The sequence below is a fragment of the Dromiciops gliroides genome, chromosome 2 (genome assembly GCF_019393635.1).
Source record: "Dromiciops gliroides isolate mDroGli1 chromosome 2, mDroGli1.pri, whole genome shotgun sequence".
Taxonomy (NCBI): domain Eukaryota; kingdom Metazoa; phylum Chordata; class Mammalia; order Microbiotheria; family Microbiotheriidae; genus Dromiciops; species Dromiciops gliroides.
In genome coordinates this window covers 660,585,722-660,600,478 of record NC_057862.1, presented here as the reverse complement: position 1 = coordinate 660,600,478, position 14,757 = coordinate 660,585,722, and the positions used below count along the sequence as shown (strand labels likewise).

General features: G+C 43.0%; 1 protein-coding gene across 2 annotated transcripts; it reads right to left on the bottom strand.

The window, feature by feature from the left end:
• Positions 1-208: 208 nt before the first annotated feature.
• IL1F10 (interleukin 1 family member 10) lies at positions 209-13,760 on the bottom strand. Of its 2 annotated transcripts, none has more exons than XM_043989864.1 (5): positions 13,706-13,760; positions 5,710-5,772; positions 1,930-2,015; positions 1,154-1,281; positions 209-732 (listed from the first exon to the last, which is right to left on the bottom strand). In XM_043989864.1, the coding sequence occupies exons 2-5, from the start codon at positions 5,739-5,741 to the stop codon at positions 520-522; spliced, it is 459 nt and encodes a 152-aa protein (XP_043845799.1). In that variant the 5' UTR covers positions 5,742-5,772; positions 13,706-13,760; the 3' UTR covers positions 209-519. The 2 variants fall into 2 exon arrangements, with proteins under 2 accessions (XP_043845799.1, XP_043845800.1); XM_043989865.1 differs by having other exon boundaries at positions 5,710-5,775; positions 13,706-13,738.
• Between the last annotated feature and the right edge of the window lie 997 nt (positions 13,761-14,757).

Here is a 14,757-nt window from a genome sequence, read left to right as displayed (position 1 = left end):
CCAGCAAGGACTTGAACACACTTAGATGTTTCACTATCACCATAAATCCAAGCTGTCCATAGCAGAGATCCTTTTCCCCACAAATCATCAGGCACTCACAAAGTACTTGGTCATCAGTATATTGATTGATTGGCAGGTGATATGGACAGAACATGAGACTCTGAGTGATACTGGGTGAGCTGTAGGGCTGAGGGCTGCTCTTCCTGAAACTGTAAGGCCTTGGTCTGTCTGGAAAACTCTTGGGTCTCAGTGGACATTCATGCTGAGAAAACTGGAACCAAATGGATGGGAGGAGGTGTTGGGTTCATCTCTCCAAGGATCTCTTGCCTGATATAAGGGTTGCTTCTATCAATCCTTTCCGCACTACCCTTCACAATCCACAAGGGAGACTCATTCCCATTATACAAAAGGACACACCATGACGCCCAGAGAGGACTTTTGCTTGGAGATAGAGCAGGGTATGGAAGCCAAGTGCTGGTGCCAGGGGCTGGGGCTTTGTAGCCAGTGGCTTGCCCACCCCTACCGACTCTGTTCAAAAAAGAACTCTGTTCTGGGGGACGGTTCAGTCTCCTTGATGAGTCTGACTGGTTCTTGGGGCTCTGTTGGAGCCCCAAGGAACCAACCTGGCCAGGCTGCTGCCTCTAGGCGGAAGCTAGGGCCTGAGCTGCTCCTGAAGAATGTGAAGCGGGTGGTCTCCTCCCCACCCTTATATAGGTCCTCGATGTTCACATCCTATGGGGAATGAAAGGCACTTGGTCACTTGGAGGTTATGGGGTTAGAGTGATGAGTATTAGCCCCTGAGGTCTCTTTGGACTAGGGAGGAGAAGAGTTGGATCAGAGAAAGAACTAAAGAAAGAGCTCTTTAGGGAAGGGACGAGGGTTGTCTTTAAAGAAGGTGTTACTATTATGTGGATGGAGAGAGAGAGAGGCAGGAGAGCATGAGGGCACCAACATTTCTCTCTCCATTCTACCATAGGAGATGGAAAGAATAGGAATAGGGATAATGAGCCTCCACCCCAAAGGCTGTCACCCTCTCCCATTTTTCATTTCCTAAAGGAGGTATTGTAACATCAAAAGAAGAACATGGGACTGGGAGGAAGGAGCTCTTGTGGATGCTGGATGACTCATGGCAGGGGGCCCCGAGTATTCTCACCTCTAGCTGTAACAAGGGTCCCTCTCCTGATTCTGCACATGCTAAACATCGAGTTCCATCCTGAATTCCCATCAGGATGGGGAACTTGGTTCGATCAAGGGATCTGTTGGGAAGCACGCAGACCTTCTCTAGGAGAGAAGAAAAAATAATTTTGGAGATTGAGGGGAGCCTAAAATTATCATCAGGCAAGAATCTAGGCAGATTTGGCCCTTCCCTCATTTCCCAGGATCTGCCCATGAGGCCAGGGAGCCAGAGCTTCAGAGTTGACCCTTTGCTTTTTTGGTCCACTAAAGGTAGAAAGGTCGATGTATTGTTCGTCTAATTGTATTCTAGATTGGAATATAGATGTCTTCTTGTTTCTCTCTCCCTTCTCTCTGTCTTTCTCCCTCTGTCACTTACTCATTCCCTTTCTCTACCTCCTTTTGTCTTTTTTGATGTCTTTCTTTGTGGCTGTGTCTGTTTTGGTCTTTTTCTGTCTCTGTCTGTCTGTTTCTCTGCCTGTCTGTCTCTGTCTTTCTCAGTGTCTGTGTGGTTCTGGAGTTAGAATAATTTAATTATTAAATAATTAATATTTAATTAACAAAATTATCTCTAGTTGATTTGTGCCTCAAACAAAAATATGGTACTTTTTATCCACATCCTTATGGCTCCTCTTAGCTGCTCTTGTACCTGTAAAGGATCATGTTGACCAATGGGGTCCAACTCTGGCACTAGTTGGGTGGGGAGAGGGAGGAACAGTCCAGGTGGGTGACCCAGAATGCCTAGGAGCTGCTTACCTGCACCACAGTGTTCTGAGTTTGGGTCTCCCACCAGGAGTTGGTCATTCTTCAGATATAAAGGCTTCTGTTCGGCATCCTTGATTCTGAAAGATCTTCAGGTTAGTGTTAGGCTCCAAATCTCACCCTCCTACACACACAAAATTAATTATACACTACTCCACCCCAAAGCCTGTCAGCCTCTTCTTTTCCATCTGTATAATGGGGAGTTGAGGTCTGGTGCTGGAAGGGATCTCAACAGCTTTCCAGTCCAACCCATTCACTTTATAGATGAAGTTATCCATCTAATTCAACCCACACAAAAAAAGGAATCCTCTGTATAATAAATCCAACGATTGGTCTTCCAGTCTCTGTTCCAATGAGGGGCAAACCAGTACTCACACTCTACTTTTTTTTTTTTAGTGAGGCAATTGGGGTTAAGTGACTTGCCCAGGGTCACACAGCTAGTAAGTGTTAAGCGTCTAAGACCAGATTTGAACTCAGGTACTCCAGGGCCGGTGCTCTATCCACTGCACCACCTAGCCACCCCACACACTCTACTTTTGAATATCTCTGATAGTTAGGAGAACAACTAGGTAGCACAGTAGATAGAGCACTGGTCTCAGAGTCAGGAAGACCTGAGTTCAAATTTGTCCCCAGACACTAGCTGTGTTACCCTCAGCAAGTCACTTAACCCTGCTTGCCTCAGTTTCCTCAGCTGTAAAATGAGCTGGAGAATGAAATGCCAAATCACTCCAGTACCTTTGTGTGGTAAAACAATGGAATTTGGCAGATGCCTAGGGTCCCACCTGAATGGATCTAGTAGTGTTTGGAAAACCCGCTAAGGATGATTGGAGATGGGCCACACTTGGCCTGCCCTGACTAACATATGCTGCTGATGTCAGCAGGGGAACCACTCTCCACAGGCAGTTTGAAGGACCTCCCTTTTTGGGGAAGGAGAGTGAATGCTCGCTGAGGGGAGCTCTGTCTTTTTCCGGTCGGTGAGCTTCTGGGAGCGGATGAGAGAGAGGTTTTTCCTGGTGGTTTTGTCCTGTGGGCTTTGGCTGCACAGCTGTCTCCCATTGAAACTACAGACCCCAGGTGGTGAGTTAATAAAATGAGCCCAGCTCTTTGAATTAGCTGAGCTGGAAGCGAGTTTGGGTTTTGAGATAGTCTTTGCTAGAGCCAGGGAGATTATCTATTTTCCTCTTTCCCTATTCCCTTGTCCTTGACCTTATTAATTTCACCTTTGCTGTGTATTTTATTCCCAGTAATAAAGCCTGATTTGTTTGTGGAAAAGAGGCTGTTAATCTCCTTTCTTATTGGCCTGGAGAAATAACTAAAAAGGCAGTTCGGAGGGAAGGAAATTTTGTACCTAGAGGTCCCTCATTATTTTCTGAACCCCAATATTATGGTGAGCCACTCAATTAACTCTCCACATATTAAATTTGGCCCCTACATTTGTCAAGAAGAGTTGGACAGAACTAAACAATTGTTAGGAAGATTTTGCTAACATCAGGCCCAAATCTGTGTTACTTCTCCAAGTTAAATTTCCCCAGTTTCTTCGACTGATCTTCACGTGTTAAGGACTAAAAGCCCTTTATTAATGACAACAGCTGGAATTTATACAGAACTTTAAGCATTGCAAAGCACTTTACAAATAATAATCTTCGGGGGCAGCTAGGTGGTGCAGTGGATAGAGCACTGGCCCTGGAGTCAGGAGTACCTGAGTTGAAATCCGACCTCAGACACTTAACACTTACTAGCTGTGTGACCCTGGGCAAGTCACGTAACCCCAATTGCCTCACTAAAAAACAAAACAAAACAAAAACAAATAATAATCTTCACATCAACCCTGGGAGGTAGTTACTATTATTATCATCCTTATTTTATAGATCAGGAAACTGAGGCAAACAGGTTAAGTTTCCTGGAGCTACATAGTTATCAAGCATCTGAGGATGGATTTGAACTCAGGTTTTCCTGAATCCAATTCCAACTTTTTATCCCCTATACCACCTAACTTTCCTTTTACTATACAGGTTGTTCTCCTCAGGGAGATCTTCACCCTTTCCATGAGCATTCTATAATATTATACCTAAAACCAAACACAAAGACCAATTATCAAGCTACAGAATAGAACAGGATTATTACCTCCCTGTTCCTCCTAGCTTGCTTCTCTTAATGTAGACATTTTTGTGATGTAATTACAGGGACTGAACTTTTTTCCATGTCCCTCCCTCCTCAACAATCTATGAATACTTTTAGAACTACCGTAGGGTAGAAATTCACTCTCACTGCAGAGTTGATGAGAATTTGAACTGGTTTGAGCATCTCCAGATCTGTCTGTCTCAGCTTTTTTTTTTTTTTTTCTAGCCTGTTCCCAAGTTCTCTACTAATGGGGATGAGGTGTTTTCACATGGGATAAATGAAGGCTGTCAACATCTTTGCTTGGCCAAGTGTTTTCCTATGGTTGAAAAGAGATCATTAGAGTTGGCCAAGTCTTCATCATCATTCATAGCCAGTACTGTTTTATAATGATGGGCTTAGGAGATAAATATGGGGCTTTGGAGGAGAGGAGAGGAAATTGGGGTGTGAGAGACATCAAAGGAATGCCATGATTGCCCTGGGCCACTGGGCTGGTTTCACTTTGCATGAATCACACCTCTTAAAGCCCTGGGAACTCCTTATTCCTTCCAAAGGGTCTAAAGTTATATATATAGTCTAGCCATTTCCCCATGAGGTCCCTTTGACCAGGTATTATCCTGGCTAACACCTAGGTGTGCTAAAATCAGTTTCATCTAACAGCATTACTGTAAGATGATTTGCTGTGAATGACTTGCTTGTTTTCAGCAATGCAATGACCCAAAACAACTCTGAAAGTCCTATGAAAAATTCAGTCCATCTACAGAGAGAGAACTGATGGTGGCTGAATACAGATTGAAGCAAAATTTTTTTTGTTAGTTCCTTTATCTGAAGTTTTGTTTTTGTCTGCTTTCTTTCAGAACCTGGCTAATGTGGAAATGTTTTGCATGACTGCTCATGTATCGTTTATATTGAATTCCTTGAGATCTTGGAGGAGAGAGGGAGGAAGAGAATTTGGAACACAAAGTTTTTTGTTTGTTTTTTTAAATTGATGCCAAAATTTGTATTTACATGTAATTTGGGAAAATTCTAAAAACAAAACAAAACAAAAAACCAGTTTCATCTGCCCAACGTGGGTCAAAGTCTTCTACCAGGACTTGGCACTTCTCCCTTTAGAATTTCCCACCTTGGGTAGAGGTCTTATTATGTGACTCATTCTTAGACTCAGGTCCTGTCTTATTTGACTGATTTGTGTGTGTGCATGGGCAAATCTTTGTTCCCCTGTGAGCCAGCACTTGCTCTGCCTTGTGCTTCTTTTGTTATTCCAGAATCACAGAATCTGAGAGTTAAGTGGGTTCCTCAGTGGCCATCTATTCCAACATACATGAAAGGAACCTCCACTGTGAGGGGCAGGACAAGTGATCATCCAGCCCATGCCTGAAGCCCTCCAGGCCCTGGAAGTAGCCCATTGCTCTTGGGGCAGCTCTAATTCCTGACACTGAAGCCTCAATCTTCCTCTTTGAAGCCTTGACTCAGTGCTCCAGGTTTTGTCCTTTCCTACCAGATGGAAGGAGTCTAATCCTTTCTATATATGACAGCCTTCAGATCTATAAAGGCAGTTCTCTTATCCCCCTCTCCCCCCACATCTCTTCTTCATCAGGTTAATGAAGGCAGAGGGATGGTCAGGTGGGCTCCTACCAGGAAACTGGAAAAACTTACATGAAGTACCGGGCCATGGGGAGGGAACACATCTCTGCGTCCTAAGGGGAGTCCAACTGAGCCCTGCTGAGAGAGGAAAGGGAGAGAAGTCTCTGTTAGGAAAGGAAGGCTCTGTGAAGCCTGTCGACCTGACAACCTCCATATTCTGACCTGGCTGTGGTGAGGGATTAATGAACACAGCCTCTGTCAGTAGTTCCTGGAAACTGGAGAAAGGACTGCCTTGAAGGAAAAATGGCAGCTCTGATGTGGAAAGCCCTTCACAACCTGATTCCAACTGAGCCCCACCTCCCCCAAAGCTAAATGCACATCACTCCTCAGTCTTGGCATCACTAGAAAAGACACAGTGCAGTTTAGTGCAGTGTACTCTGGGCTCCAAGTCCCAAAATCTTGTTTTGAGGATCAACTGAAACAAGAATACATTACCTCACCACAGGCAGAGCTGGAAAATTCTCTGAGCCTCAATTTGCTCATCTGTAAAATGGGAATGAAATACCTGAGCTACTACTCTACCAAATTAAGAGGAAAGCCATGGATAGAGCACTGGCCCTGGAGTCAGAAGGAACTGAGTTCAAATCCAGCCTCAGACACTTAACACTTACTAGCTGTATGACCCTGGGCAAGTCACTTAACCCCAATTGCCTTACTAAAAAAAGAAAGAAAGAAAGAGAAAGAGGAAAGCCATTTGTAAACCCTAAGGCACTATTTATTTATTTATTCATTTATTTATTCATCTATTTATCTATCTATCCATTTATTTATTTGTTTGTTTGTTTGTTTATTTATTGGCAAGGCAAGTGACTTGCCCAGGGTCACATAGCTAGTAAGTGTTAAGTGTCTGAGGCCGGATTTGAACTCAGGTACTCCTGACTCCAGGGCCGGTGCTCTATCCACTGCACCACCTAGCTGCCCCTCTAAGGCATTATTTTTAAAAAAAATTTTCTAAGGCATATTTTTAAAAATGTGAGCTCTTGCTATGAAACCCTGCTCTGTTGAGTACTAGTTTTGTGAACTTGGACAAAATCTCTTTACTTCTCTCAGTCTGTTTCTTCACCTGTTAAATGAGGAAGTTGGACATGATGCTTTCTCTCTCTCTCTCTCTCTCTCTCTCTCTCTCTCTCTCTCTCTCTCTCTCTCTCTCTCCCTCCCATGTCACTGATTAGCTCTAAAATTACAAATTTCTGGAGAATATAGCTCAGGAATGGAGATGGGGGAGGAGGGCAGTGGTAGGCACAGCTGAAAATCTCACCTTCCTCCTCTCTGTCTCTAGACAGATGCATAGGATCATGTACTGGTTCTCCATGCATCATCCAGAAGAAGGTGGCCCAGCTCTTAGCCCCTGGTTGTGGGGAGGGGAAAAGGTACAGGAGCAGGGTGATGAGAGCCCTGCTTTTTTATAGACTGAAACACTGGGATTTATCTGGAATTGGTAAATTATAAGAGATGAGCTGGGAACATCATGACTGGAGGTGGCTATTAATTCTGCCAAGGTTTTTTGTTTTGTTTTGTTTCGGTTTTGTTTTGTTTTGTTTTTAGTGAGGCAATTGGGGTTAAGTGACTTGCCCAGGGTCACACAGCTAGTAAATGTCAAGTGTCTGAGGCCGGATTTGAACTCAAGTACTCCTGACTCCAGGGCCAGTGCTCTATCCACTGTGCCACCTAGCTGTCCCTAACGTTTTTTTAAAAAAGAAATCCATATGGTCTCCATTCGGTCTCAGAAAGAGGACCATGGAGTTTTGGGTGGGTTTGAGATGAGGGAATCTGTGTTGTCATTGGCCCTGATGACTGTGAATTTGTAATTGGGGAAGTTAGTGTGTTTTGGAGCATAACACTGGGAGTCAAGAGGACTGAGTCCTAGTCCTGCTGACTGCTTTGAGTAAACTTGGGTCAGTGACATCAACTCCCCAAGCCTCAGTTTATTCCTTTTTAAAAGAAATCTAGGTGGTTCCTCAGCTCCCTTTAGGCTCTAAAATATGAGGAATCCAAAGAGGACAACACAATGCCATGGAGAAATGATTGTCTCTAGAGTCAGAGTCCCTAGGCTCAAATCCTATCTCTGATGTTTATTGTTGTTCGTCCTTCCTTCTCAAAGAGGACCAGTGACAGCATGAGGATGATGTCTTGACTTACACATGAATTGAATTTAAGTGAGACAAAGCTGCGCAAAGTCATCAGCCTCACTCTCTCCTCCAGAGAGTGGCAAGACTTTTACTAGCTTTATGATCTTGGGCAAGTCACTTCAATTATCTGGGCCTCAGTTTCCTCACATGTAAAATAAGGGGGTTTGACTAGATGTCCTCTGAGATCCCTTCCAGCCCTAGAGCTATCATGTTCTGTCTGTTTTTTAAAAAAAATAATTAATTAATTTTGCGGGGCAGTGAGGGTTAAGTGACTTGCCCAGGGTCACACAGCTAGTAAATGTCAAGTGTCTGAAGCCAGATTTGAACACAGGTCCTCCTGAATCCAGGGTCGGTGCTTTATCCACTGCACCACCTAGCTGCCCCCCCATTATGCTATGACATAAAGTCAGCCAACCTTCCCCCATCAGTCTCCAGCATTATTTGCCGCAAAGGCATTCTACCATTAACCCCCAAATACGTTCTTCTCTTTTGGTTCTCCTTTTCTCTCTGTCCCTGTCTTAGAATTTTCTCTAAAGTAATCAGATTTCAGGTGGACCTATGCAGGACACAGGAGAGAGGGAATCTAGGCGAATCCTTTGGGTGTTCACAAAAACAGTTAAATCAGTGTTGGTGTTAGGGGACCTAGATAGCAATAGTGGGTGTGGCCAGAAAGAGGAGAATCAATCAGTGAGAACAGGAAGATGGTCCCAACCTTCAAAATTGTCCTACAAAACAGAAGTATAAGAAAAGAAGCCTGGATTGGAAAGTATATCTGATTCCCCATGAGCAAGGAGAGAAAGAAAGCAAAAAGAGGGAAAGGTTCTGTGTGTGTGTGTGTGTGTGTGTGTGTGTGTGTGTGTGTGTGTGTGTGTGTATGAGTATGTGTGTGACTGTATTCAAAACATGTCATTGAGGGTTGTTTTACAAGGGACAGGAAGTCACAGCCCTGGATTGACTTTCCTATGGGAGGACACCTGATCATCCTAGTCAGATTAGACAGATTTCTTTAGAACCAAGGCGAGGCTTCAGCCTAAGTACATTCTTTTTAGCCGTGTGACTTTGGGCAAATCACTGAACACCAATTTCCTTGTCTTCATTATATAATGGGTATAATCATAGCTTCCTGGCTCCTGACTACTTACCACGTAGGGCTGTTGTTAGGATCAAATGAGATGATGTCTATGAAAGTGCTTTGTGAGCTATAAAAATGCCATATAAGTGTGTGGTTAATATTTTATCATGAACCTTTGATCCTGTCTTCCACTTTTCATTGTGTACCATTTCCTCTCATCTACCTACAAGAAATCTTCATTTGGGTCTCCTGCCAACACCTACAACTCTAGAAATCAAGCCCATTATTTCCCCCCTAAAACCAACTTCTCCATTTTTTAGGGAGATAAAGGGAGCAAACATTTATTAAGTGCCTACTATATGCCAAGCATTTTGCTAAGCAGCTTAAAAAGTATCATCCCATTTGATCCTTGCAACAATCTTGGGAGTTAGGTACTGTTATGATCCTATTTTACAGCTGAGGGAGCCGAGGCAGAGGTTAAGTGACTTACCTAGGGTCACACAGCTAATAAGTATCACAAGCTGGATTTAAACTTAGGTCTTCTTGACTCCAGGCTCAGAACTCTTTGCATTGCAGCACCTAACCTCCTAAGAGCTTGAATCAGAAGCTAGAAGGAACCTGAGTCCAGCTTCTCATTTTACAGAAGAGGAAACCAAATCCCAGGGAGATTAAGTGAATAAGAAGAGTCAGTCTCTCTGGAAGTAATTGTCAGAAGCAGGATTTGAATCCAGGTTTTTTCATCTCAGAGCCAGTGCTCATTCCACTAAACCATGGCACTGCCTCTCTCAATGGTCACACTGTTCTCCCCCAGTCAACATAGCTCAAACCCCAGGTATCAGCTTTGACTTTGTCTTTGTATCTGTCATTTAAGCTTTCATCAAAGCCGTGTCAATTCTTCCTTCAAAGTATCTCTCAGACACACCCTCTCCCCTCTGTTTCCATGACAGCCACAGAGACCTAAACAATACTCTTTACAGTGGTGGCATTTATTTTCCTATCCTGCAAATACCTCACAGATCCATAATTTTGTCATTGTGGGTGCTCTTTGACCCGTCTGCAATTTAGTAGAAGGTCTTTGAGACCTTCTGAAGTTTTAGTCAAAAAATGCTTCACCCTCTGGCCAGTCTGGAGATGATCCACCTCTGACTTTACTCCATCACTCTTAGACAAAAGACATACAATCCATACCCTTCCCATTACTGAAAATCTCTCTACTTTGGTTGGACCTGACAGAGGTTGTGCTGTCATCCCACAAGAAGGGCTTCATAACTATTGACCTTGATTTGAACTGATTTTTTACCTGTCCTTACTCTCTCCTAGAACTTCTAAACCTTTCTCTAACTTGATCATGTCTTTAGTGAAGGTCTATAGAAAGCTCAAAGATTTACCTGGAGAGAATGAGGGTGAGAGAAGAATGGGCATAGGTATTGAGGAAGGGGGGGAGGGAGAGAGACAGAGACAGAGACAGAGACAGGGAGACAGAGAGAAAGACAGACAGACAGACAGACAGAGACAGAGAGACAGACAGAGAAGAAAACAGAGGGGGACAGAAGGAAGATGGACAGAAGAAAGGAGAGGGGGAGGAAGAGTGGAAAAAGTGGGTATGAGGGTGATAAAAAGAGAAGAGAGGGAGGAGGAGAAAAAGGAGGGAGTGAAAGAGATGGAAGGAAATAGAGGAGGGAGGAAAGCAAAGAGAGGAGAGAGAAAACAGGGAGGAAAACAGAGACAGAGATAGAGTTGGACAGTGGGAAATATAAAGGAGGGTAAAGAGTGTAGAAAAGAGAAAGAGTGAGTAAAAGGGAGAGGAAGGTATAGAGGAGAGAGTGAATAGGGTTAGAGAAGAGAAATATGAGGGAAATAAGAGAGAAAAGATAGGAGAGAGATTTGATAGAAAAATAGAAGAGAGAAAAGAAAAATAAGAGGAAAGAGAAATAGAGACAGAAGTAAATTGAGAGGTTGCCACCACCCCTTTACACACACATACACATATACACACCCTTTCTTAACCATCACTGACCTGTATGTCCTGATGTAGAGCTCTTAAATCCTAAGGCTTGGAAACTCAGTCTGTCTGTTCTTAGTGTCTGCTCTGTGTTTATAGGTCCTGGTCAATGTGGGTCAAACCAATTGTTCACCCTATAATTGGTTCAGGAAGGGTAACAGAAAGAAAAGGCACTAGGGTTTCACAACTTGTTTGGGTCACTGGGGATAATAAGTGGGATGGGGGCATTAATAAACGTTTGCCAAAAGGGTTGAGATCTCAAGCATTTAGGCCCTGGCTACTGCTGCCGCCATCATAGTTTTCATCTTTGGTGGCTTCAGTAGCCAAATAAACATTGGTGCATGGCCACGCCAATCTCACTTTGGAGCCTTCTCTTGTCCTGTCTTGAGTTTGGGTATCATTGACCAGTCAGGAAATCTCTAAGTCTGTTTCTATCCCCACCCTCCTCCCCTTACCCTTAGCAGCTGTGTTGACTGGGACAGGGGAGGTCAAAAGAATATCAGGGAGCATTTCTGAATAGAACAGAGAGCAACTGATCTCTGAATGCTGCTTCTTCTTTTTGGTAAGGCAATTGGGATTAAGTGACTTGCCCAGGGTCACACAGCTAGTAAGTATCAAGGTCTGAGGCCAGATTTGAACTCAGGTCCTCCTGAATCCAGGGCTGGTGTTCTACCCACTGCACCACCTAGCTGCCCCTCTGCTTCAAGGTCAGTCTGATGCCAGGTCATAAGCAAGAAATGGGTGATGAAGTTATTTAATTTAGTCTTGTTCCAGCAAGCAGACACAGAATGGAACTTGTACATTTTCCACAAGTCCTAAAAAGTGATGGATGAATGGATGGATGGATTAGTGGATGGATGAAAAAACATTTATTAAGTGCCTACTCTGGTTCAAACACTGGGATATGACTACAAAAGTGAAATAATACCTGCCCTCAAGGAACTTGCCTTCCTATAAGGGGATACAATGCATAGAAGGCAGTAGTGACCAGGCATGGGAGTTTTGGTCTTGGGAGTGTCATAGGTATTATGAGTAGAGTCTTAAGGTGGTAGATCATCAGGCCCTTTCCAGTTACCATGGTAATATTGCTTAGCATAGAACCTGGCATGTAGTAGGTGCTTAATAAATGTTTACTGACTGTGATTGATTTGATCACTTTTCTCAGAAGAAGAAGTGGAAGGAGAGATAGGGGTGGTGTGTGAACAGGGGAAAGGAAAAGGGAACATAGCAACTATAGATCTAGGAGAAATGATGTCAAGAGGATTCTGTTTGCATGTAAGTTGGAGTATGTGTCCTATATGATTCTTTTAAACACTGTGAGGAGAAAATGCCCACCTGGAAGGGGACCAGAATAGGTTTTTTGTTGTTTGTTTTTTTTCTCCTTTGCAAGCATCTCCAACATGCCTCTGATGATGTCAACTCAACAAGGACTTATTAAAGGCTTTCTATGTGCCAGGCACTGTGCTAAACACTAAAGATGCAATTTTAAAAGTTCCTGCCCTCAAGGAACACACATTCAAATGAGGAAGACAACATGCAATCAAGAAACACACATGATAAATTGGAGATATCTCAGAGGGAACACACTAGCATTAAGGGAGATGGGGAAAGGCTTCTTGCTTCTTGGATTTTGGCTGATACTTGAAAGAAACCAGGGGATGGGGTTGATAAGGGAGAGAATTCCAGGCATGGGAGACAGCCAATGAAAATTCCCAGAGTTGGTCTTGTGTGGGGAAAGCAAGGATGCCAGTGTGATTGAATCATAAAAAATGGGGGGAGGGGCAGCTAGGTGGTTCAGTGGATAAAGCACCAGTGCTGGATTCAGGAGGACCTTGAGTTCAAATCCGACATCAGATATTTGACACTTACTAGCTGTATAACCCTGGGCAAGTCACTTTACCCTCATTGCCCTGCCTAAAAAAAGAAAAAAGGAAAAAGAAAAGAAAATGTGCGGGGAAGTAAGGTGTAAGATGAATGGAGAGGTGACAAGGGGCCAGGTTATGAAGGGATAACAATAACAGTGTATACTGATTTAAGGTTTACAAAACATTTTCCTTGCACAACCCCCCCCCCCGCCCCCGCCAAACAAAAATAAAAACGAAAATCTGTGAAGCAACTACTTATATTTACTAGGTACATTATTGTGAGTTTACAAGGTCCATGATGGTAGGGATGAGGTCTTATCTAAACTCTGCATCTTCCCCAGGTATATAGACACCCACTGTGTCTACACGCAGTAGGTATTTTTTGAATGAAAAAAAAAAGCCCGCACTATTTTGCACATAAGGAAACTGAAGATCAGAGAGATGAGTGACTTGCCTGAGGTCATATAGGTAATAAGTATCAGAGCAGGGATTCGAAATCAGATCTCCCGATTTCAATTCCAAAGTTCTTCCCACTACACCACATTGCTTAGCTGTTCTATGAGGACCACACTAACTTATATTTTATTTAGGATATGAATCTATGCCTCCCATGATTAAATTTGAACTTCCCTCACCAAAGATAGAGATGAGAAACAAACTTACAAGACATACACATGAGCACACATGAATGATATTTCCTTATTACTCTATTGGCTCAACCAATATCCCCTCCAATGAAGCTTCTATGTGTATTCTCTTTCCCTAATATTATTTTACCTTTTGTTTTTATATTTCCCTTGCTTGAAAAGATACCCATAACTCCTCCCTGCCTCTCTGTCTCCCAAGTGAGCCCTCATTCCTCCCAGCCAAGCAAACCATTCTTTATAACAAAGATTTAAAAGAGAGAAAGGAAAAAATAAAGCTCTGCCTTTGCTCTTACCAATTGATCCAGACCTTAGAAAGTGACCAGCACCTTGGCATCCAGTGTCCTGCTTCACCTTTGCACTACTAGGCATAGTCCTCTCAGTATCTCCACCTGTCATCTCTCAAATAACATGTTATGACATGCTGACAGATGGTGGGTGGAGGACCCAATATTGCCCTTGATTTGTAAGCCCAGATGCTATCGTAGGGAGAAAGAGCAAAACCAGTAAGGCAGCTCTCTTATAATATCAATCATGAATGCATTTTCTATGGAAATTGTTTATGATAGGCCCTCTACTCAAATGAGACTGGGGTAAAGACAGTTCTCATCGCCCTTGTGTGAGGAGGAGGACCATGTAATTTTCCAAAGTGTACTTACTCTGCTGGGAGTGATATTTCCTTCATCTTATCTCAGGGTACTCTGTATTCCTCCTTTAAATTCAGCATATATTAATTGACATTATATTTCTCTTTGTATGTCTTAGCTCCCCATTGAGTCTGTATGCTTCTTGAGGGCATGAACTACTCATTAAAACTAAAACAGATAGTTTACAATTTAATGATTGGGTCAAGATTCCAAAAGATCAAAGACTAGAATGTTGGGTCAAATTAAATAAGGTGCAATTTAATCTGTTGTACATAAAGTTTTATACCATGAGCATTGGGTAGAAGGTATGGAGACAGATTTTTGTTTGAGGTGAGGAGTAATTTCCTGATAATTAGAGCTATTTAAAAAGGAAATGGATAACCTGAAGAAGCAATGGGCTCTGCATTGATGGATGACTTCAGTCGAAGGCTGGATGAGCCCTTGTTAGTGATGCTGGAAAGAGCCAAGTGATACTTGGCTCAGGACAGGTTGAACCAGACTGGAGGTATCCAATTCCTGCTGCTAGCCTCATGCTGTCAACAAAACTCCCAAGTGAGTTCTGACTCAGATAAAAACACAATTGGAAGATGTTGAACAAAATGAATACAAATACAATAAAATGTAGATAATGTTAATTTGTGGTTTTCAGAGTCAGTACTCTCCTGGCTTAGATCCATTTCTATTTGAGTTTGACAATACCA

Bases quoted from the DNA above. Each gene is read 5' to 3' on its own strand.
- IL1F10 (XM_043989864.1), bottom strand. From the start codon at position 5,741: ATGTGTTCCCTCCCCATGGCCCGGTACTTCAT. The intron at 1,282-1,929 runs GTAAGCAGCTCC...CTTCTCTCCTAG, and splicing joins CTCAGAACACTGTGGTGCAG to AGAAGGTCTGCGTGCTTCCC. The intron at 733-1,153 runs GTGAGAATACTC...CATTCCCCATAG, and splicing joins GACCCTTGTTACAGCTAGAG to GATGTGAACATCGAGGACCT.